General features: G+C 30.8%; 1 protein-coding gene across 1 annotated transcript; it reads right to left on the bottom strand.

The window, feature by feature from the left end:
- On the bottom strand, nt 1–467 carry TRIADDRAFT_25895 (uncharacterized protein; the record flags this gene model as incomplete). The annotated part of the gene is made up of 2 exons (XM_002112569.1): nt 1–219; nt 303–467. Coding segments are annotated over 2 exons (384 nt in total), but the record flags the coding sequence as incomplete, so codon positions are not given.
- Between the last annotated feature and the right edge of the window lie 23874 nt (nt 468–24341).

Genomic DNA, 24341 nt, shown 5'->3' with positions numbered 1-24341 from the left:
TCAAGCTAGGCGTAGTAAGCTTACTTCTAAGACTGCCTGTATGGTGCTAATATCATTTTGCTCAATTATGTAATGGATGCAGTGCCGACCATCGAAGTCTGTAGCCGTAATATCAGCACCTAATTCAACTAATATTTTAAAAACTGATGTATGTCCTCTGCCAATAGCTAAAAGTAATGGTGTCTGGCCTGTGGTATCGCGAGCTTCAATATCTGCTCCCTGAATATTGAGATAAAATTGACGAGAATTACGATGGTATGACAATTTAACATAAGCTGCAGAAATTATATTGATGAATATACCTGATAAATCATAAGTTCAGTTAAAGAAATATTATTGCACAAAGCTGCATAGTGTAAGCAAGTTCTTCCTTCGTTATCTTTTGAGCTAACTTTAGCACCTTTGTTTATAAGATACTCAGCAAATTCGTAGTTGCCATTTTTAGCCGCAATGTGCAAAGGTGTTAATAGCTCGTACTGATACAATAAGCAAAATTTTAGGTGTCATTATCACTGTAGTCGAAATTTTTATCTCATGAATTCCATACATTAATTAGCTATCAATATTATCTTATGCAGAAGGAAGTGGTATAAGGTAATTATTTAAATTTTAAATAGTTCTTCTAAAATAAATAATTACGTTGCATTATAACTCAATTTACAGTTTGAGCTTCGATCTCCGCACCGTACTTAAAACAAATTTCTGCTGCCTAATTGATCAAATACATGTCGTTTTAATAGTACAAAACTTTATTTAAATTTAACTGTATAACTACATTGCATTAAGCCACAACAGGCAAAGGTATGCTATAAATACTTACGACAACGGAACCAACATCGGCGGCAATATGAAGAGCTGTACCTCGGTCGCTATTAGACATTACTACATAATCGTTGAGACCTTTAATTTTAGCTATAAATGAAAATTTCGGAGAGTTCATTGTATTATACACGATCAATAGCAATGAATGAGTAGTATATTTTCTCACAGTATGTATGAATAAATCCAGCTTACCGTGTTGAAGCAGATACTCTAAAATAGCCGTATCCATATGTTCTGCCGCAAAATGAGAAGGTAATCGACCAGTAAGGTTCTTTTTTACTATACTTGCTCCATGCTTTAGCTTCATGACAAATATGACAATTACGTCAAATGGAAAGAGATATTGGTTATGAAAGGCTATTATCGTTCATATGATATACTACCTGTACCTACTGTATTGTCAGCTACAAATCATTTGCTAAATCATATTTTAAGCTTACTAAAATATTAATTATCTTCGTATTATTATTATATAAAGCTGCGAGATGGATAGGACAGTGAGACTCGTTATCAGGCTGATTAACAATCTTTCCAGTCATATTAAGTCTTTCAGCTTCTCTTACAATGATCTAGTTCAGATACAATTTCCAAATAAATTAATTTTAAAAGGTTCAGGATAGGATAAGAAGTGAGAAATAACTTTAAAAGTAAATTTTAAGTACGGTATAAAATATGCAAAATAAATGCCATATACTATAGATTTCGTAGCATTCAGAACTACAATCAGCATAGCAACATTCTACAGTATTCTACAAATATTAAGATTATTATTAGTAACAACTCTTTACAGTGGATCATCGTTAATCCAATATGGAAGCTACTACTGTATTTAAGTAGATGTATTATTTCTACTAGTCAAGAGTACGATGAATTAAGCACATCCAAATATATAAATTACAGTTCTATTTTAACCTCTAACTTTAATATTGCCTCGATACTCTGCCGTATATAGTCGCCTTTACTTGCATAGAATGTTTCACTACAGCTTATGATTATAAGCTACTGTACTAAATATGTCTTCAAGTTAATATAGAAAATTACGCAGCCGTATATCGTACTAAACATTGCTAATAGCTAGTCTACAATCCCCATACTAAGCTACATTAAAGTGCTAGAAACTAATATTGCATATGTTAAGCAATTGTAATTATAATATCGTAATACCTCCGCCACTTTATCATTTCCGTATTTACAGCAATAATGCAAAGGGTTTTCTTTTGTTTTAGAATTAGCAGAAACAATTGCACCAAACTGAATTAAGGTTTGAGCTGCACTCGTACCGTTAAACTGGGCAGTAATGTGAAGAGGAGTAATACCATCTTTGCCCCCCTTACTGTTAACATCTAAATAACGAAAAATGTTTGTAAAATGATATTGATCAGATCGTACAGGATTAGATTAAAGTATGAATTTTTAAAAAGCTTTTTTTTGGCGATCAATTTGGAGATAAGACAATAGTATACTAGAATACCTTAAAAAATCTGAAAATTTACCTGCGCCAAAATCGATCAAGCAACCAACAGCATCGGATCGATCATATCTTGCAGCAAAATGCATAAAAGTAAATAAATTTTCTTCATCTACCGAGTTGATTTTATTGCAATCATAACGGTTGAGAGTAAGTAAATTCTGTATTTCTTCGAGCGAGCCCAATTTGATAGCCTGTTCATTGCGATATATTAATTTAAATTAGTAAGGTAAATGTATAGCTTCTATGGTTCATCCTAGCAATAATCTAATATCAAGTTAGTTAGTAATGTGGATTAGATACAGCACGCCAACATGGTTGAACCCCTAATTAGTTCTTTTTGAAAAATTTTCTAAACTTCTTTAGATGGTAGAAAATAATTTATTATTGACAAGCTATCCATTACTGACGAGAACTATAAAATGGTATCTGATTGTGCTCGATCAGATTGGATTCTAGAGTATACCGCGTACCAAAGATTTATACATTTATTATGAAGTCGCACGTTAAGTTAACAATCAGTTAATTATATTTAATCGTATGACAACTTAAAAACTGCTTTAGTCTAGGTATATCGGCAACTCAGATATTTATTAATTGCTCTTAAGATAAATGCCTTTGCGTTAAGCCACTTATTCTAATAGAATTTAAAGGTTAACTCTATTCCAATCTAAATAAGTAGATTACAAGAACTAAACGATTAAATTGCAAACTATATTGATTCAATAACTTATAGGAATATTGAACTGTCTTGACGAATAGATCTGGCCAAGTGATATCCAAAATAAATAGTGACTGGTAAAAAATTTATTTAAGTATCTGACTTAAGCGATATAAAAAATCTGAATGACTCGCTATTAGGTAAATTTACAGATAGCAGAAAAGTTGCCATACCAATAAGTACGATAAAGAGGCGTTTAATTCAGAGAATTGTTGATAATACTTACGATTCCCTTATCAATATGATAAAGATAATTGACGGTACGAAACTCAACGGGATAGGATTCTAGAGTACTGTATGTCGCACATAGTACCAACGATTTGTGCTTTCATTGTAGAGATTGCTTTAATTGAGATCGGAATGAATTAATCGTCAAGTTAGATATCGCTACTGATCCCAGACAATGCACTTGTTTCATAAATATTATTTTTAGATTTGTTTTGTAGAATTGGTCAATTTATTACAGTGTAATAATTAATTTATTTAATATTTTAGTCTGTATAGTGGAATGAATGTTTTCTTATTTTTAAACCTAAATTGCAGTTAATAAGTCCAAATTGAAGTTAAGAATATGATCGCTGTGACATTGAAAGGATTCAAATTCAAGTTAAGATATTAATAGTACTTAAATGATATCATAGTTTTGATGAAAATTTAGAGCACATTAGTTTGCTAAAGTCTTAGCATAAGTAACAAAGGAACTAAATTAATATCTTTTAATCAGATTTTAATATGCATCTCATCTCAACTAAATCAAGAATCGCTATGTAAGCGAGGTAGTTAGATTCAAAGTTTATAACTAATTTGGTATGATGATCAAATCATAGAATATATAAGAGTATATTGCCCGTCATAATCAATTAATTACTAGAGGTAGAACATCTTGATCTTGGAAACATCAGTTCTTTATAATATTAATTAACTAATAAAAAGCTGCTTGAAATGCTTCACATAAGTCTATGTTACGGTGTTACCTCACCATTAGGATATTTTCAAGAGTACAGTAGTAGCTAATGTGAAAAACATTCATAGTTGTAGCGCTAGGTAAGATAAGGAATGCCTTAACGTAAATATTATTTGTGATAGTTTATTACATATTTGTTATTATGGACAGATAGTAGTAATATGATTCAAGTTCCAGCTATTGATAGTTGAGTTAGTCAGCATACTAACTTAGATTAAGATTAATTTTGAGTAAGAGATTAAAAATATTTACTGATATTAAAGCTATGTAAGGAACATCTCATTTCGAGATGTCTCTCCCTGTAAGGTATAATAATAATACTGTTGTTTACAACTAGACGGTTTCTATATAAACGGGAATGTTTGAATTGAGTTATGTGGTAAACAGTTGCAGATATGTGGTAAGAAGTTGTAAAAATGTCTATGCTAATATAATTTCTTTCTTTACAGTACTTCGCTGTATGTGTTTAACGTTTAGTAGAATGGCGTTTAAGTCAATAGTTACTTATTTACTTTTACTGTACTTTTTCTTGTCGCAGAGTTGAAATTTTGACAGTCTTCTAGTATAATACTACAAATTAAGTAGGGTATTCTATTAAGTTTAAACGTCCATCGTTGCAAAAATTAACAATTTTCAGATTTAATGAGATCTGTTATAATCTCCCAAAGTATATCACCTCCCATAACTGTGACAATAATGGATATAATTATGCCTACTCTCGGAGGTACTGGGTGACATGGTACTCAAAACAAAATACGATTCTCAATTTCGGCTAGTATCTAACAAACTAAGAATTGTTTATGAAATTATACTATCGCAAGAATCAATCAGTTAATGATTTATTGCAGGTTACTACAGTGCCCAATAATATTTCTATGATACTTACTGAACCCTGGCTATAAGAAACTGTTATTGATATAATGCAGAGGGTGGGATAGATTACCGAAATAAGAAAATTGCTGCTATAGTTTGTTAAAAATGCTCATATTGTAATTGCATCAATTACTTCTTTGTGAAGCACCGATCAGAATTGTTTAATTTAGTACTAATTATCAGGACTCGTGTATGAAAATTCTAGAAAGCAATTGCAACTCTTTAATTGAGCAATAAAGTACAAGTACATTTCAAAACAGTATCAGGGATGGGTTGGGTATATCATCCTTGGAAATTTTTCTTACATGGTCTGTAGACTACAAAGACCAAATTTTACCTATTTTATATAGATTCTTTACGTATAAAATTTCGAATACATCTGATCAATTAGCCTACTATGTGTCAAATACACTAAATACGTATTTGCTAACTTTAAAGATCTTTGCCTTACTGTTACTAGTACCGCTGGATTACTTTGCTGGTTATTTATTTTCAATTTTAACGTCAACAGTTTTAATAAATAGCGTGAATAAATCTTCTAATAACTTTTGTCGCACGGTATTAAAGTAGACGCTGAATCATTTTTTATTAAGTCTAGTCTATGTATGATAGCAAAGGCCAAACATACTAACAATTTATTGATACTACTATGAATGTTCGTAGTAATAATCAACTTATCGATGCTAATATCATTAGTGTTAGCGATTGCTGTTTCATATGGTGATATGTAAATAATTTGGATTTCTGCAACCAACATCGAGATATTTCTTCGTTTCTATACGCCCTCACCTGGCATGTATACTCGAACTGTAATGCATATCAATATCAACTACGAATATATTACTTTCCTCAAAAACCAATATAAGGCGGCAACAAACATAGGGTATCTGATATCCAGATGGTCTAATTAGGTATAGTACTTATTATAAAGTACAGTACTAGACAAAAGTATCTACAGTTAGGAACTAAAACTCAATTTTGATCAGAAGCTATTAATCTACGTATTTTCGTCTGCAAATAGTACTTTTATGTCATTTGTCAATATTATTTATAAATTGCAAATACATGCGCATGGTGATTATCGGTGCGCTATTATAATTATCAGTCTTCAGGTTTAGGTGAAAAGCCTAATATTAAATTTATCCTTAAATCCATATTTCCATTTAAGAAATTGCAGGATTAGAATCATGATCAAAAGAAACTTAGCTTTTCCCCGCTAACACTATAGTTGATTAAACCATTACAAATTAGTGATTGAACTAATCAATGATTTTGGAGTAAGAATTGAAGACAATCGTTTGGATCGGGTGGTTATAGTGTTTTACATCAATTTCATTTCCTTCTGTAAGTAATAATAATTACGCATACCTTGAAATAGTTTTAAACATAAGCATTATTTAGGTTATTACCAAGCTAGATATTTGTGCATTTTTATAAATGTAAAGAGATAAAAGCAGGGCATTTAAAGATATTTTCAGATTGAAATTGTTTGATATTGTGCTCTTTCATGTTAAATTCTTTACAATATGCTTCAATTCCTTTCGATGCGTCTTAGAAGTGATAACCTATAGCTCTTTATTACAACTAAAAAAATTAAAAATATTACAGAAAACCCAAATAAAAAAGTAGATTCGAATCTAGGATCCAACCATGACTATTTAGCCTATAATTATTGCCTGGGATCGATTGTAATTTCAACACCAAGTAGTTCAATTGCAACAAAAAATTTATGGCGAGCTATTAATTACAATAACGGTAAAACTTCGTTAATATCTAAAATTTGTTACTATCAGGCTTTCACCTACACTGTTCCATAAGAATGAAATCGAGAAATACATTTCGGTGAATGTACGTATACTTCTCACCTTCAACAGATCCTGTGCTTTAGAATTTGATGCAGCAAACCCAAGGCTAACTAATGAGCTATTCACTGCAAAATCAGTTGCCGTTTTTGACTTTACATGCTGTTCTTTCACATCAATGAGCATATTCTTGATGCCATTTTCGATAGCTGAAGAGCGAGTCAGATTTTTCTTCGATTTACAATTGGAAAATTTCCTCCTGCTACTACCAGATCGGACAACGTCATTACAGTTCGGCTCGTCTTCATTCTTATGATCAAATGCCTGTATTTTTGATCCTTTCCTCATGTTTAACATTTATTCTAAATGGATCGTAAGCAATTGTCCCCAGTTTTAATTTGTAAAGGTGATGTGAAGTTTAAAATGATTTACAATTAATTAAAATCAATCTTAAATTTGAAAATGAGAATAATTTTGTAGTTTATTGGTCAGAATAAGTAGAAAAGGGCAGGTGTTCGATCCGACTTTAATCAGCTTACCGATTATTTTATTATTATACCAAAGTATCAGGACGTATTTGAGCACGCCCGTTAAAATTCAATTTCTAATGTTCTACATTCCAAATACGGTGGTACTGTTTAGTAATTAATTCAATTGTTTTTATCTAGCCCGTCGAAAGAAGTGCGAATTCCAGGAAAATTACCATAATTACCACCTTTATATATAGTATAGGTTACAATCGATCGATATGGTATGTAGTAAACATGTGAAATGTGTATCAGTGAATATAACGGAAATTACCATACACTTTTAATACTGACGTACTATTTAACATCTACAGAAACAAAACTTTCCAGTTTAATCCGTCTATAGATTAATTTGTAATTTATTGATAGGGTACTTACAGTACTTTATGTATAAAATATTAATTAGTATGTCGTTAACTCCTTCTTTAGATGGTAATACCTGGTATGCCATCGTTTATAAAAATCGATTGATTAGGGACGGTATATAGTAACTATGTGAAATACGCATCATTGAATATACATGAAATTATAGGTATATTTTTTAATATTACGATACTTTATAGCATCTATTTAAACAAAAATTTTTCAATTTAAATTCGAATATAGATTAATTTTTAATCTAATGAAAGGGCATTTACATTATTTTAAGTTATGAATTATTTATTAGTGTATTAGCAATTTCACTTTCAGATGTTACTATGTAACAAATATTTGCTACGTCTACAGAATAAGAAACACAGCCTTTATTCAATTGACTAGAATTATAATAAACAGCCGTCTTTCAACTATATATATGCACCATAATTTCAGATTTTCTTCTATCATATTTTGTATAATGTCAGGCTAATTTACTAAAGAATCGTAACTTGGGATTTCTACTTCATGAATGGCTATGCAGTTAAATTTAAAGGCTTTTAAGCCTAATACTAGATTATACTCGTATAGTATTATAATGAGATACTGTTTTGTAAACTTAATTTAAACGCACTATTATTTCTCGTTACTTCTTCCGGTTGTTACATTTCAAGATAACAGCGAAACTTGTTACTGGCTTTGTTTATTATAGAAGAATAAAAAGTAGAATGGCTCAAAAAGTTCGAGTACAGCAATAAATTGTGAATTATATTATCAATGAAGATAAATATCAAAAGAACTAATTAGAATTTGAATTATCCGCAACGAGAAGGCTAGTAAATATACTTGTATAATAAGTAAAAATTACTCTTATATTGTAGAAAAGAGAGAAATAAGAATTGATTTCTAATAATTTTAGAACGTTTTATAACTATTAACCTAAAAGAGCCGCTTATTTAAATACTAGCTTGTCCTAAATATAAATATCATAATTGCGTGACAATGAAATAATTTACGTATAATTTACTACCAGACATTAACGTATCATTTCTAATGTATGTCTGTCACGATGTGAACTGTTGTGGAGAATTAAATGACTAAACGTAGCGACCTCAATAATTATATATGGCGATCACAATTAGTTTCCTACAGTTGGAATCAATGAAGTTATAATATATTACAGGAAATTATGTATTGCACTGTATACAGTTCTTATGTAGCAATTGAATGCAGTATAAGCCCTTATAACTGTAATTACGACTAACGGTAATGTGTAGGTGTACTAAAATGACTCTATGAGTGGCCTCATTGTAGCTCGATTATGTAAAATCAGTCAGTAAACGTCCATACCAATAATTGCTGTTGTAAGATGATTCATCAACATTAACCACTACCGAAAGGTATATAAGCTCGGCTGATCGTTGCGTAAAATCAGTTCTCTAGTATTATAACGTAAAGGTAAAAGTGCCTTAGCTCTTATGAGTAGTTTAGGGATGTTGAATCCGGATACTTCAGAAATTTCGAGATTCTTATTTAAATAGACTTTGTCGCGAAGCTGTTTTTTTGACAATATCTAATTCTGTTATGAACCGTCAATTAAATTTATTGTTCTCAAGCCAGAGTTATTAATAATGTAAACGGCATAATAAGTGTAAATAGTTAGTGTATAGGGCTGGCCGTTATAATTTTAAAATATTAATTTTCACGCCAAAAAAGTTTTACCATATATTTTCCATTCAAATTTTAACCGATTACCGCTATTGTCATGCTAAGATCAAATTCATTTAAAAGACAACTTAAGGAATGTGTATAACAGGCCATAGTGATAACCATGGAATTATATAATGTGTACTTAATTTGAACTATGTCTAAAACTCAGATAAGATTCAGCTATAGCTTTACTTAGCTAAAGTTTTAAAAATTTATAGATATATGAGGATCATGCTCTTAAATAATTAATTAGTTACCTTCTGAGAATCGTCCTTATGTGATCCTCATATCAAAGATTATTCTAGTTTTTGGAATAAAGTATTTTTGTAACCTTATAACATCCATTGAGTACTTTATGATTATATGCGCATAACTTATAGTAATATTTAGTAACGCTCTAAACAACCATATTTATGTAATTCTTTCTTATAAAATTATTTTAGCTTTTTGGAATAAAATATTTTTGTAATCTAACAATATCGATTGAATACTTTATAGATATTTTAAACATTATTTAAGGCAATGCTTAGTTACGGTACAGTCTAAAAATTATCTTCACGTGATACTCACATAAAAAATTATTCTAGCTTTTGGAATAAAGTATCCTTATAAGTTAACAACATCGCTATTTAAAACTGTTTTACTGTGTGGATGTGAAGGTACTGAAATTACTATGCGATCATTAAATGTGCAAGAAGTGCTAGATTCTTACATTCGAGATCTTTTATTTTATTTTCAGTAAGATCAGTAAGATAGGCAGGGAATATGAGATACATACATAATCTGCTTACTGCCTATGTAAGAAACTAGTTAGCATGCTATATATAGCTCTAGGTTTTTAAATTAAATTATTTATCATTTCTATAAATTATTATTAATATACGATTGAAAAGTACAGAATTTACGAAAGTCTTAATCTATTCGTCGCCCAGAGGTAATAAATTTATATGGTTAATCCTACATCGTTACTTATACTCTCCAAAAATTTGATAATAGCTGCATATATCCGGGTTTGCAATGCTGTTTTCAAGAAACTACTCTACATAATCAAATTTTAAAGTTACAAGTGAAAACTGCCGATTTAAAAAAATATGGATATTATCCAATTTACATACCGTGTCAAAAGATTTTCTCACTATTTCGCAAATTTTATTCTAATTAATGTCAAGAGCCATGTTAGAGAATTGGTATAAATATAAATTATTCGGTTAAATATTAAATTAAAATATAGTAGAAAGTAGTGACCCTACTGCTATCACAAAGTTGAATTGATCAAAGTATGGGTATTTGGACGTACTAGCGGATACTAGAATTGATATTTATGAATTAGGTGTTACTTTCTTTCTGTCTACTGACTATTGGTATCGAAAGCAGACTGAACGGTTAATATCTTGTTCACTTTGCTTTCCATAATAATGAATCGAGAAATCATTTCTGTTTTCGTCTCTTGCACCAGGTTAGCAACATGTTGAACACTACAAATTAAAGAAAGAAATGAAATAAAATCCGTATTTAAAATTCTTAAATAAATTCAATAGTTCCAAGGGGTAAACTTTTAAGAATATACATTATTGTAGGTCCTGATAAATAGTTGGGGTGCCGCAATTAAAATATAGGATACCACTGTATCCTAATTCTGATCCACTTACTCTAGTTGCTGCCTAGTAACTTCCTTATGCAAAGTCTTTATATCTAATTCCTGATTATCGTTTGATTCTTGGCTATCTTTGGATAAATCCAAAATTGCAGTTAGCTTGTTCCAGTCTCTCTGCCGTAATGATATGATCATAAATGAATTAGTAATAATGTAACAATTAATTCATCTTGCATTTATAACATAAAATAACATGCAGCTAATGCTAAGCTAAATCAATTTATACCCTTTCGAACAATTTAGAATTGTTATCCACATGTAGAATAAGAGATGGTTTATACAATTTATTTCTAACACAGCTAGGGAAATGATAATGCTGGAGATCAAGGATAAATTTAATATCCATTCGAATAATAGCCAAATCGGCACTTTGTCGAACTTTAGCGATATCACCGACAGCTAAGCCGACCTGGAGAAAAATATGATCGTGAGAAGGACTTAAACATATTATTATTTATTCAAATTTACTTAACTCATAAGCACTGTTTCATTACCGTAATTACGAATGTTTCAATTTATAATTGTCTCGAACTAGCAGTTTTATGCGATCGTAAATAAGAAACACAATATTTACTATTAGCTAATGGATAACTTACTAAGAGATTGGCGAATGCAATGTTGATGAATATAACTACTAAAGTAATGACAGCAAAGACCGTTCCAGCCGTTTGCATTCGATTATTTTCTCGCATATAATTAAACACTTCTTCGAAACTAATGTCTCCCGCCATCATAGTCATTACGCGAAAGATTGCGAAATGGAATTCACTAAACATAGGCTAAATAATCAGGTTAAAAATAGAAGAAATCATAAGAACTATACATGATCTTTACCGTAGAGCTTGATGGAATTGTATGAATTAAGACTTACCATATCAGTTAAGAGCATGTAAAAGGCTAACGCAAAGGCGAAAATGAAGAGATAGATAGTAATGGATGCCTTTAGGATAGTTTTAATAATGGTAAAAAACATAGACAGATAGATTCCAATGCCGTAAGCCCTTAAAAATATGAGTTGTGATTAGTCTTACTAAGTAAGAGTTCTAACTTAACTCATCACCTTTAAAATTATATCAGGATAAAATTTTATATCCTGTGAAATCTTACAATTTGCATAACTTGATAAGTTCTAGTTTTATTACCTTCTTAAATTAAACATAAAAGTTATCAATAGGAGCAAAACAATCATGGCACCGACTTGAATTGATAGAGGAAAGACTGGCATATCGAATGGCATGCAATAAAATAATGTAAATCCTTCGATCACAATTTGCCATAGCATGAATAACCCGGACTTAAAAAATAATTTGGGCTGAAAGAAATATTGGAAGATTTAGTATATATGTTGAAGATTATACTGATATACCTAAATAAGAAGTATATATTGTTACTCAACAAATATCTATACATTAAAATTTTAATTATGACTACTGTATATTTACAGCAACTAGCGATGACAATACAGTAATTAGTACACTTAATCGAAACCATTATAAAATTTACTTACACTAGATAGAAGTAAAGCCAAGTGCGAAGATAATGCAATGCAAACGGCTAAAAATACGATAATATTTCTTTCTACGATCATTTGGTTAATCTAGGCATGAAAATAAAACGCATGAATGATAGAACCATTTTCTAAAATTTTGACAAATTACAGATTCAATGGCATATAGTAAAGTTTCAAATTAGCATAAAGTTAAAATAGATAATCCTCGGTAGTTATGAGACGAAATTGATTTATATAATAGAGTGAAGCTTACAAGGAAGCTCCAGTTTTTATGTCCTAATGTTGAAGACACTTTATTAAATGAAACTGAAGCAAAAACTTGACTTAATATCAATTAGTGAATTTAAAGTAAAAATATGAAAAATCAAGAGAATACAGGCGTTTAATTAATTATATGCGAACTCTTTTACAATGAGACAATATTTGATTAATAATTATATTTTGATAAACTAGACAACGAATAAAAAATAAGTGATATGGTCTCTTTCCAGGTTGTTGATTAATGGCAAATTTAATGAGATTGCGGTTAAGGTTTAACTCAATATCAGCTACGGTAGTTATTACAACGAAGTAAGAATATGAGAAATCAAAAGTATAGAAGCACTTATTGGATTATGTATGAAAATCTTTTAAAATTAGATAATGTCTGATTAATAATTATAATGTGTTAATAAATGATATGATTATGTATTACTACAATAATGCTCGAGCTGATAGGAAGTATATCTATATATATTAGCGAAGGAAAATCATGATTGTGCTACTCAGCCTTTTCGTTCTGGTAATCTGCTATAGAATGTATTTAATATTTTGAATTGTTTATCATTTACTTTACGATTTTGCTTACAAAATATCCTTGGTAGATATTAGCTGATGTTAAGTTAGGATCCTTATTAACTTCTTCAATCCGGTAGTTTAAGTAATCACGAGCGTTTAGAGTTATGGGAATAACGACTCCAAGAAGAAATATAATTTTAAGCAGTAAATCTCCGTAGTAGATATATTTCATAATGGCATTCCTAAAAGATTGATGCGATCATATTTTAAAATTTAGTATCCTATTATTCATTCAGGGTAGTGTTATAGATTTAAAGAGGGTATTCTTAAATTAAAACATACATACCACTTAAAATGCCGATATGCTGCTACCACTGGATGTCTCATTAATTCGTTTCGTTCATACTTTAACATACTCTAGATTTAAATAACACCATTATCAGCATAAACGATCTTTAAGAGATTTGCAATGCATAATTAAGCTATCACTATAACAGTCTTTTTAAGACAAAAGCTTTACCTTTACAGCTAAATATTTATCTTTGACTTCTTTGAGTTGCTTATCTTCTGGAGAGCTCTCCAAGTAACGAAAATCAAATGTTACCTAAATTTTCAAAGGAATCTTTCTTAAAATACCAATTACAATTATGACAAAATCTATTAGAATTTTCAATCAACCTGTTTAGAATCGTTCATAGTATTTTTCGAAAGAATAACGCATTTATCTAAAGCATCCTGTTAAATAGCCAAGAATGTAACGCAAACTTTGAGGAGCTTATGAGCTAAAATCTGTATGTCAGTTTATAAGTAACAGAAACTTTCATTAGTAAATTTACTGACCTTAGCAACAGCTGGTAATCTTTCAATCAGTCTTTTCATTGGTGAATAACCATCATAAGCTCTATTTTCCATAACTTTTTCGCCACTAGAATTAATCAACTCGTGATTAGACGTATGGGTATCTATTTTATCAGTAAAACAACTGTGTAATATAAATTTGACAGACAACTTACTATTTACTCTTGACTATTATTGACCCTAATTCAGACTGATTGCTCTCAATGCAAATATCCAGACAGTTTTGACCACGATAATTAGTTAACGTTGGATCAGCGTTATGATCAATTAATAAATTAGCTAAATCTGTAAAGCTATTGGCACAAGCAAGATGCAAAGGAGTGTTCTGAATCAGAAATTAGCAAGTATCAATTCATCTAATTTTTTTGAATTGGATTGTTACTATTTTAATTGTTGAAAATATAGGAATAGCTTCTAGAAAAAGATGAATATAGACGATTTTAATTCAATACTTACCCCACTTTTATCCGTTACATCAATTTTGGCATCGTTTTCAATTAATAGTTTAGCCGTCGATAGAAAGCCACCGCGTGCGGCATAATGTAACGGCGAGTAAGAAAAGTTATCCCTATAACGTTAGGAATTAGCAATATTGCAGTTAAAAATTCGGATTGCATGATATGAGCAATTAGGGCGAAAATGACAAGGTATCATTTACTAAGCCGTTTCATTCTTAGTTTCTAAATTCTACTTTACTGCACAATTAATAAATTTTTTCAATTAATAGTTTGCAAAGTCTACTCCGTTGTACAATTAATAGTTTCCAATTTTCCCTTATAACATTTAAATATTATACAGTAAACTCTTTAGGTCTAGGCAATGCTCTGCAGTGCAGAATCATAATCTAATCGCCGTACGGCTAAAATAAAGTAATCAGCCTTTATGATTTTGCGCCCTTACCGGCTATCCAGATCTGATCTGTACTTAATTAGAAGAGTCAACACTCTATCGTGACCATTTATGGCTGCTACATGGATTGGCTTTTGCCCGTAATTATTACGTAAGTTAACCTCTTGCGTGATATGTTTTAGTATGTAAAACACAGTATCCCGATGATTATTTTTCGTCGCAACGTGAATCATGGAATTATTATTATTGTCAAATAAATCAGTACGAGCTAAATATTCCTTCAATACGTTTATTGTCTGAAATAAAACAAGGCTAGGAATGAGATAAATCGAAGAACATGTTTGCGGAATCTGTTGCTTCCATTCACTTTGATAAAGTTATTAGTGAAATGTAGTAAATAGACTGATAATAAGATTTCGGATTAGTTTGTAATTTGACTAAACCGAATAAATAACTTACAGCGATGGCACCTGCATGGGCTGCAGCAAAGATTGGCATAATTCCATCATCATCAGGACAATTTATTAACATTTCTCCACCATGCTGCAAGAAATTGACACAATAATCGTGATTAAAAAATTAAGCAATAATTATCTTCCTTATTTAATACGTTAAATGACTCAATCCATCTATAGATATAACACAAATTAGAGTTAACTACCTCAATTAAATATCTCATTATATCACCATGATTACGTTCAGCTACAATATGCAAAACATTTCTTCCATTAATATGTCGAGCGAATAGATTAGCTTTGCAATTTATCAAATGTTGAAGAGATTCCTTGCAGCCATGATAAGCAGCTGCTAGGAGAGGCGTATATAGATCACTATCTGAAGCCTCAATATAGCCACCCTGAAGGACAAGAAGAAAGTTATGGATCAGTGATCCCGATTCTTTATATTACGATTGTAATAAAATAAAAGGTAAGATTGCCTTTATGCATTTATATTAATTAAAGTACGTTTTGATGGATTAGCCGAATAATTTCAGTATTGTTACTTATTGCTGCTTTATGGAATGCGTTCCTGCCGCGATTGTCCATAGCATTAACATTGCATCCGTGTTTAATAAGTAATTCAGCAATCTTGCTGAATCCATTAACACAGGCAAGATGGATTGGCGTTAGCATCTCATACTGTAAAAAATATGGATCGAATGTTATTCGCTTCGCTGACTTTGAAGAGTTTGTATTTGCCACTGCTATAAAAGAAAGGACTAAGCAATCTAGACTATACATGTTAGCCTAGCATCGCTAGTAACTAACCGTTTGGTCTTCTACACTTGCATCATATTTAAGACATAACTCGGTCAGCTAAAAGCAAACAGAAACTTAATATTAAGAATTTTCTTTTCTTTATCAGTTTTAAAATAATTATAATAAATAAAATTTATTCTGTTTATCAATTAGTTGCTTGTATGAAATTTATTTACATTGGATTTACAGTTCGGAGCATATAGCGCATCACAGAGAGAAGATGGGATTACAGTATCATATGCATAACTTACTAGATTACTATTTAGACGTTACTATTATAGTAGATGTGGTAGTAAATAATCTAGTGTGAAATACAGGTAATTTTCAAGTCGCTTTTCAGTATAAAGGATTACCTCTAAACTTCCGGAATCTACGGCAATATGGAGTGGTGTATATCCATTCTGATCTATGATTCTCATATAAGAGAGCTTGCCGGACATTTTGGCTATGCCAAGTGATAACAAAACAATTTAGGCTGAGATCATAATCAAGAATAAATTTTTTCTATATGACTAACAATAGGATGCATCTTACCATGATTCATCAGATACTGTGCAACCTCAATGTTTTTAGCCATTGTAGCGATATGAATAGCTGTTTTACTGCAAGCATCTTTCTTTGACATATTGGCACCATGATAAACCTAAATATTACAGATTTACATAGTGGGTTAAGAGTTAAGATGATTAAGAATTTACGATAAAAATTTTAAATAGTTTAATAAATGAAGCAAAATGAAATGACTTCAAACTACAATTAGAAGCATTTCAATTCTAATAACTTGATGTCAACTAGCTCATTACTATTACTACCAAATATCTAGGCCATGAATTATTGGACTTACTAAAGCATCGCAAGCTTCTCTGCTTCCATAGAAAGCAGCGCAATGTAAAGGGCAAGTATTTTCGTAATTAGGTCGGTTGACAATCGATTTTGCCCTGCCTTGCCTTCGTGCTTCCAGTAATATCAGCTGTAGAATATGGTCGATTTTTAATTAGTCATCATAGCTATTTTTATGGCAATACGTCATTCACATAATAACATCTGAAAGTATTTAATCTAGGGTATGCAAATATGGATAGCTTTTATAGTAATATAGGCTGTTCTCCCAAATTATTTAATTGATTACTGTATATTTTCCACCACTTCCTTACAATACCTGCATCGATATACAGTACTATTAAGGCAGATTTAGTAGTGTTTACAGGTTAGCTAGACTTTGTCGACGAAGAAAAATACGAACTTGATGTTATACGAAAAATATTGGAGAGGTATCACTATTGGTAACTATATGCTACAATTTGCTGCCTCCTTTGCAATTTTAATGAATACGTACATCGAAAAAATCTCTTTCATAAATCATTTAAATAAAAATGGATTTAATTTAATCGTGTTTCAACTTAATAACCTAACCGTTACTGAAATTCGAAATATTAGCGGGAGCACTTTTATATAATAAGTGCATATTAGGTATAGATGCAGTGAGGCTCGTTTAGTAAAATAATTATACTTACCTGCGATATTTTCACATTGTTATATTGGCAGCTACGATGTAATGGAGTCGATTTATTCTTATCTTCAGCGTCAATAGCGGCATCATGCATTAATAAAACTTCAGCAGATTGGTAGGCATTATGTTGCGCAGCCAAGTGAAGTGGACTAACTAAATCTCGACCTCCTTTTGCATTAACATCTAATTTGAATGAAAATACGTATTGAAGGCCGCAGCTATAAATTAAATAGCTTTAAATATTGCAAGAATTATTTCAACTAGTCTGCATTGAACATAACGGCGCACAAAAATCTATGAAGTTTACCTGCTCCATGCTTTATCAAGCACCCAACTACTTGGTCATTATTATGCCGGGCAGCATAATGCATCAGGGTGTAATTATCTTTATCTGGATAATTAATTCTTTCTTTGTAATACGAAACTTGTAGCATGGAGATTAAATCATCAACATAACCTAATCTTGCAGCCTAAGTAAAATAAAGTAATATTTTAAAATGTAGCTATTCAGGTCGAGCTTTTTACTAGTCTTCATTTGATTTGCCTTTAACAATAGATTATAATAGTCTTGCAAGACGTAGATCTCGTTTTAAGCTTTCATTGATTATTTAATTATAGGCAATTTGATAGAAAGAACATGACAGATGTGCATATCACAGTCATGCACCCATTAAAGGTACTACTGTATGCGGAAGAATTGAAGTATTTCGAAATAGGATGAAACAGTATTAAAAGTTAAGGAATGGTAAGTGTACACTGTACGGGTAGCATTAAAAGATCTCTTATAATTATCAAACTTATCTCTTGCTTTTTATAAATGAACATGCTATTAAGTGAATAGAATTAACTTTCATATCGTTTTAAAACCTAGTCTAGTATATAGAGTCCAGCAGCTTTAGTATAAGTTAAAAAGGATAGTTTTAATAGAAATTATGATCAGTTATGAAAAGTAAAACTGATTCTTTTCGTTGAAAATTAAAGTAATTTTTAAATGTTGTTGTATCTATGAAAATGACTGTAAAATAAGATACCTCATAAATATCGCCAAAACTTTCGGCTCCCGCTGCCGCTATTCCAATGCTAACTAATGAACCAATTGCTTCTTTAGACTCTTTTTTATTCTGATTTAACAAACCAACTTTACTTAACCAAGGAAATCGATTCCCAATTTTAGTTTCTTTATAGCCAACTTTAGGTTGACTAGGATTATCGCCTTCATTTATCATTTCTGAAGACGGTGCCATGGCTGGCATGACTGGCGTCGGCATTTCCGTAGATAGAAAATTTTGAACAGGTGTTACTAACGTTGATTTCTGCTTGGATAATTTAACCATTTTGTTGTTGGCTTTATCCGGTTAAAAGAAGACACTCACATCAAATTTAATTTGTTCACAATTAGGGTGGCAGTGAAGTTAATTTCCTCAGAAGTTGATTGGAAATAACCCAAAGAAGGGATCGGAGATATCACCGTGGGTCCAATAGCTAAATGTTAAAAAATATGACGACGATTCATTATCGTATCTTTTTATCTATCATTATTATACAATAAACATAATAGAACGTAATTATCAAAGTTTTACCTATTATGAAATCATTATTGTTATCTAACTATAAGATAGAATGATTCTTGAAGATAATGGGGAGTTATAGCATCAATATATATTTTGTTCACATGAACAATATTACAGTGTGTCAATAGTTCATTTTATTAAATTTGTTTACTAAAATCAGCAGGTTGGCTTTAACGCCCCAAAAAGTCAAATAATTCTCTCGTTGTTATGGTAATATCTTTTCTTCATGATTGAAAATGACAAATAGAGCTATATCTAAGGATAATGCGAAAGTAGTTTAGCTAGAATTTCCTATTACGCCAGCATCAATAATATGGTCTAATACCGCATCTTCTAGATGATGTACACCACAATAATACTAGCAGAACTGATATAAATAATCAAAATTGAACGGTGCAGATAAGCTAAAATATAGACATAATCGAGTTAGATGTCTTTGCTCGCATATGGTACTTAATAGATTAAAACATGGGCCGTTTTTATGCCTTATCTAACCAGACAAATTAAACCTAGTCCAGCTGTCACAAAACAGCTTTGCAACAAGATAACGCAATATACGATCAATAAGTCAATTCCTTGAACCACGTATCAAGGAACGATATCTGCACTATCATAAACACTTTTGCTCTACTAGCAGACTACACAAAGACTTAAACGCCTCGTATTTTACGTTAAACACTAAGTTTGAGAATTCTCTTTATTTCAAGATATACTGCATTTATATACTATTCCTCAATAGTTCATGAGTCATAGTTAATACAATTAACCTCGGATTCATTTACTGAATTAGATATTAAGTTTAGCTACTGCTGTGCTCCCTTAATGCAGACAACAGTATTTACGAATATACACATGTAATGACTAATACAGAATAGTCAGATTACGATATATCCTATCACGGAACATTTCCATGATAATTTACAATCTACCATAAGTAAATTACAATCACAATGATTCGAACTGTAAGTAGATGATTTGCATTCCCTATTATAACTATTAATTTCAGTATGTGTATAAGTGTCACTGTCATAGAAAGTCAGGGCTATATTAATACACAGTATATCCAAATTAGAAGTTAACTAAATAAGGATAGTCTAACAGAATTATCCTAACATAGATATTTCTACTGTAATACAGTATTTAACACTGTAACACCAGCTAAATTTAAATGCTATCGAGAGACTAATTTTGTGGAGATTACCTACCGCTGTCTTCAGAACTATAACTAGAGCCATTTTGCAGCGGCTTGGAATAAGACTATTACAATTAGCACCACAGTAGCTCAATAATAATTCCAAATGAAACTGTATTGGATTCTAAAGCTAGGCTAAAGTGTAATGATTAAGTTTCATGAAGAAAAAAAACTGATTAGCTATAGTGAATCCGTTGTCATAGCGAAAGCTGATTCTGCAATGTTATCGAAGGATCCTATCAGTCAGGTTGCACTCTGACACAAATTACTACTAGAGAATGGATGCTATGCGAGTGTACAAAGCAACAGTCACGAAATATAACGCGATTAACTGCTAATGTAACTAATAGTATCTAAAATTCATATAGCAAGCAAGGTTAACGAGTAGCAAATATAAATTAAATAGAATGATTAAACGTAGTAGAGGATTGCATAACAATAGAGTATATTGCTTTTAATATATGCGATCCTATTACCAGAATTTATTCATCCAGAGTAAAAGAAATTATGCGAGCAGAATAGCAGCAACTGCAGTCAATTGTTGATATAATTAATGTACAGAATTGGTTCTAATTAGTTTGTTAAACATTACTTTAGCCTAGCAATGAGATTTTAAAGTCATTGTTGCGCAGTTGGTATTAACTCTACTGCGATAATAATCCTAATTGTACCCCATGAATTTAGGATAAATTACTGTATAAATACATTTAAAGCTCTAGGATGTTTTAAGATACCGTAGTCATTCAATAATTTTGAGGTTCATAGATTTGGTAAAACCGAATATTTTGAGTTGAAGGTATTTTTATGTCATTAATTTATTATGATTAAATAGATCAAAGCAATTCTAAGAAGAAAATTTGTGGTAGGTTAGATTAGATATTAAATATATCTTAATAAAGAGCTGCTTTTGTTATGCTTAGTAACAATATTATTGATTAAAGTTTCTCCAATAACTGATTTTAAAATTTGCAATCGGAGAAATAAAATATCAAAACGCTTATTTATGAATCTGCAAAGAATATGTTCTTAGTATACTGTAGCGTAGCTTAGTATTAGGATTCTAGACTATTAGCAATGTTTGCTATGATGTGCGGTAGAGTGACTGTTTATCTTTATCTCAAGAACTATTTAATAACTTATGACTATATATGCAGTAGGATATCGAGTTAATATTAAGGTTAGAGGTAAAAATAGAACTGTAAATCGCATATTAGGATATAATTATGTTACAAAACAGCTTTGCAACAAGATAACGTAATGCACGATCAATAACCCGACTCCTGAACCACGTATCAGGAAGCAATATCTACTCTTTCAGGAAGACTTTTCCTAAGACTAGAAGACTGCAATAAAACTCAGATGCTTAGTATCTTACGTTAAACACTAATCTTAAGAACTGTCTTTATTATACGATATATCGCAATTATGCACTCTTTTATAATAGCAAAGACAACCTAGTTTGTAATATTAACGTTGAAATCTGCTAATGAATCAAAAGCTAATTTATCTACTGCTGCCTAATGAAAATAACAGTATTTAAGAATATAGACATCGAATGATCAATACAAAATTGTCAGATTACAATAGGCCCTATCACGGAGCATTTCTACGATAATCTACAATCTTCCATAAGCAAGTTACAGTCACAGTGATTTGAATAGTAAAAAGATTATTCTCGATTCCCTAAGTAAACTGCTAATTTCAGTAGACTGCATCTAAATATATCACTATAAAAGCTAGTATTATATTTAAACATCACATATTTAAATTGGAAACTCTTTAAATAAGGGTAAATCAACAAAATTATCCAACATAAATATTTCTACTCTAATCTAGATATTATAGTGAATAATACTGTAAATGGTTAGTTCATCGTACTCTGACCGGTAGAAATAATGTCTACGTCAATACTGAAGCAGTTTCCAAATTTAGTTAATGAAGGTCCGTTGTAAAACGTTGTTACTAATAATCTGAGTATGTGTAAAATATTGTAGAATGATGCTGATTGTAGCTGCAAATGCTACGAAAAGTGTTCTAACTGGCAACTAAGATTATTCTAGTAGCTATTTTTAAAAGTACTTAGTAGTTACATTCGGCTAGAGCAGATCTATGTGTACATGATTTTTGTATGATAAAGTTCCAATATTCTACAAATTTTAGATTTTCGTAATTGGTTTTATCGAACATGCTAAGAGAGTCACTCTGGTTAGCCTTTATTTAAAATTGAAATATTTTGTAGCCTTTATTAAAGTAAGGTTTTATGGCGAATTTTAATACATACTGGTAAGTTGTATATAGTGATAAATTAAATATCTCATGCGAAGATACTTCTTAGTCTCTAGTTGAGATAAAATGGTAGCTAAAATATGTTAAAAGTTGTTACTTTATAAGTCTTGTGTATGGATAGAATCCAAAACTTCATCAATGAATTTCTTAGTGTGATTTCTGTTCACTTTGGAGTGAAAGTTTACATCTGATTTGGTATCTTCTACTAATTCTTTCAAGCGTAAAATTCTGATAATATAGTGATAAATTATTAGTAAAGCAGTTCAAAATTTATAAAAAAGATTCGTATTCTACCTAAAGGGGCTAGAAAATATCTGATATACAAATTGGTGATATACTGAATATATTTTTCATACTCTGCCTTCTGATCCAAAAACAGAACTTTTAGCTCCTTCAATTCAGTTTCTTCGTTAACATTTTCTTCTCCGTTAATTATTTTGATATTTTCAGTTAGAAAGTTCCAAATTTGCTAAAGAAAACACAATTAATTGCATATATTCAAGGTATGAAGCCAAAAGAGCTCATATCTAACTCACAATTATCTATATTCCAGAACTTTTAGGCACTTTAAGACTACTTACCGTATTTAAAAATGATGGCTTTTCTCCTATCTGGAAGATTAAACCAGGCTTATACATATATTTCTTAATAAACAGTGGAAAAGATTCGTATGCTCCAATAACCATTTGAAAATTACCCTTGATTTGATTCAAATGAGCTTTTTCTCTTATTTCTTTGATGTCTCCAACTGCCAAACCAATCTAAGGAAATGTATAATATGCAGCGGTTAATTTGAGGCCATATTAGAAGTGCTGCATGCACTTAAATTTCAATTTATGAAAAAATTGAAAATTATATAGTAAAATCTGCTAATGTGGTGTTAAGTACATGCAGTTATAGCTATAGCATAATATTATCTGTTCATTATGTATGTCCAATCTAACGATGAAATCTGTCCAAATATTGAAGATCACAATTAAATTTGCAATGTTTTAATTCTATGTAACTACAGCTAGGTAGTTCCTACCAGTAAGTTGGCAAATGCTAGATTGACAACAATGATCATGGCAACGAACAGTAATAGCTCAGTCTTGAATCCATACAATCTGCCAGTGCTTCTTAAATGTTGATATATATCTTCGTAACTAAGTTCTCCACTCATCATTGTTAAAACAGTAATTATGGCCACATCAAAAGAATGAAAGATGGTCTAATTGACAGAAAGATTTATCTAAGTAAATATTCTGGTGTATGAGTCAACGAATGATAAATGAAACATTTTCTTTTTTCTATATAACATATCGTACGATACAATATCTACCTCTTGTGATTTTGCATATAAATGACACTGCTATTAAAGTTATATTCCATTTATCAACATCAGCTCTACATTTATCTACAAATCTTTAAGATACTGGTAAATAGTGCATTTACTTTTAATTTATAACTTTGCAGAAATTGGGTTTATTTGTAAGATAATAAGGAAATTAACACACCATATCGCTCAGGATCATTGAAAAGGATATCGCAAAAGCCAGAACAAATAATATTATGACAACGGATGTCTTGCAAATGGTGATGATGATTGTGATAAACATGGAGATGTACAAACCTATACCATAAAGACTACGCAA

The sequence above is a fragment of the Trichoplax adhaerens genome, genomic scaffold (genome assembly GCF_000150275.1).
Source record: "Trichoplax adhaerens TRIADscaffold_5 genomic scaffold, whole genome shotgun sequence".
In the NCBI taxonomy this organism is placed as follows: Eukaryota; Metazoa; Placozoa; class Uniplacotomia; order Trichoplacea; family Trichoplacidae; genus Trichoplax; species Trichoplax adhaerens.
The sequence above is the reverse complement of the archived record's forward strand: the minus strand, read 5'-3'. Positions and strand labels throughout refer to the sequence as shown.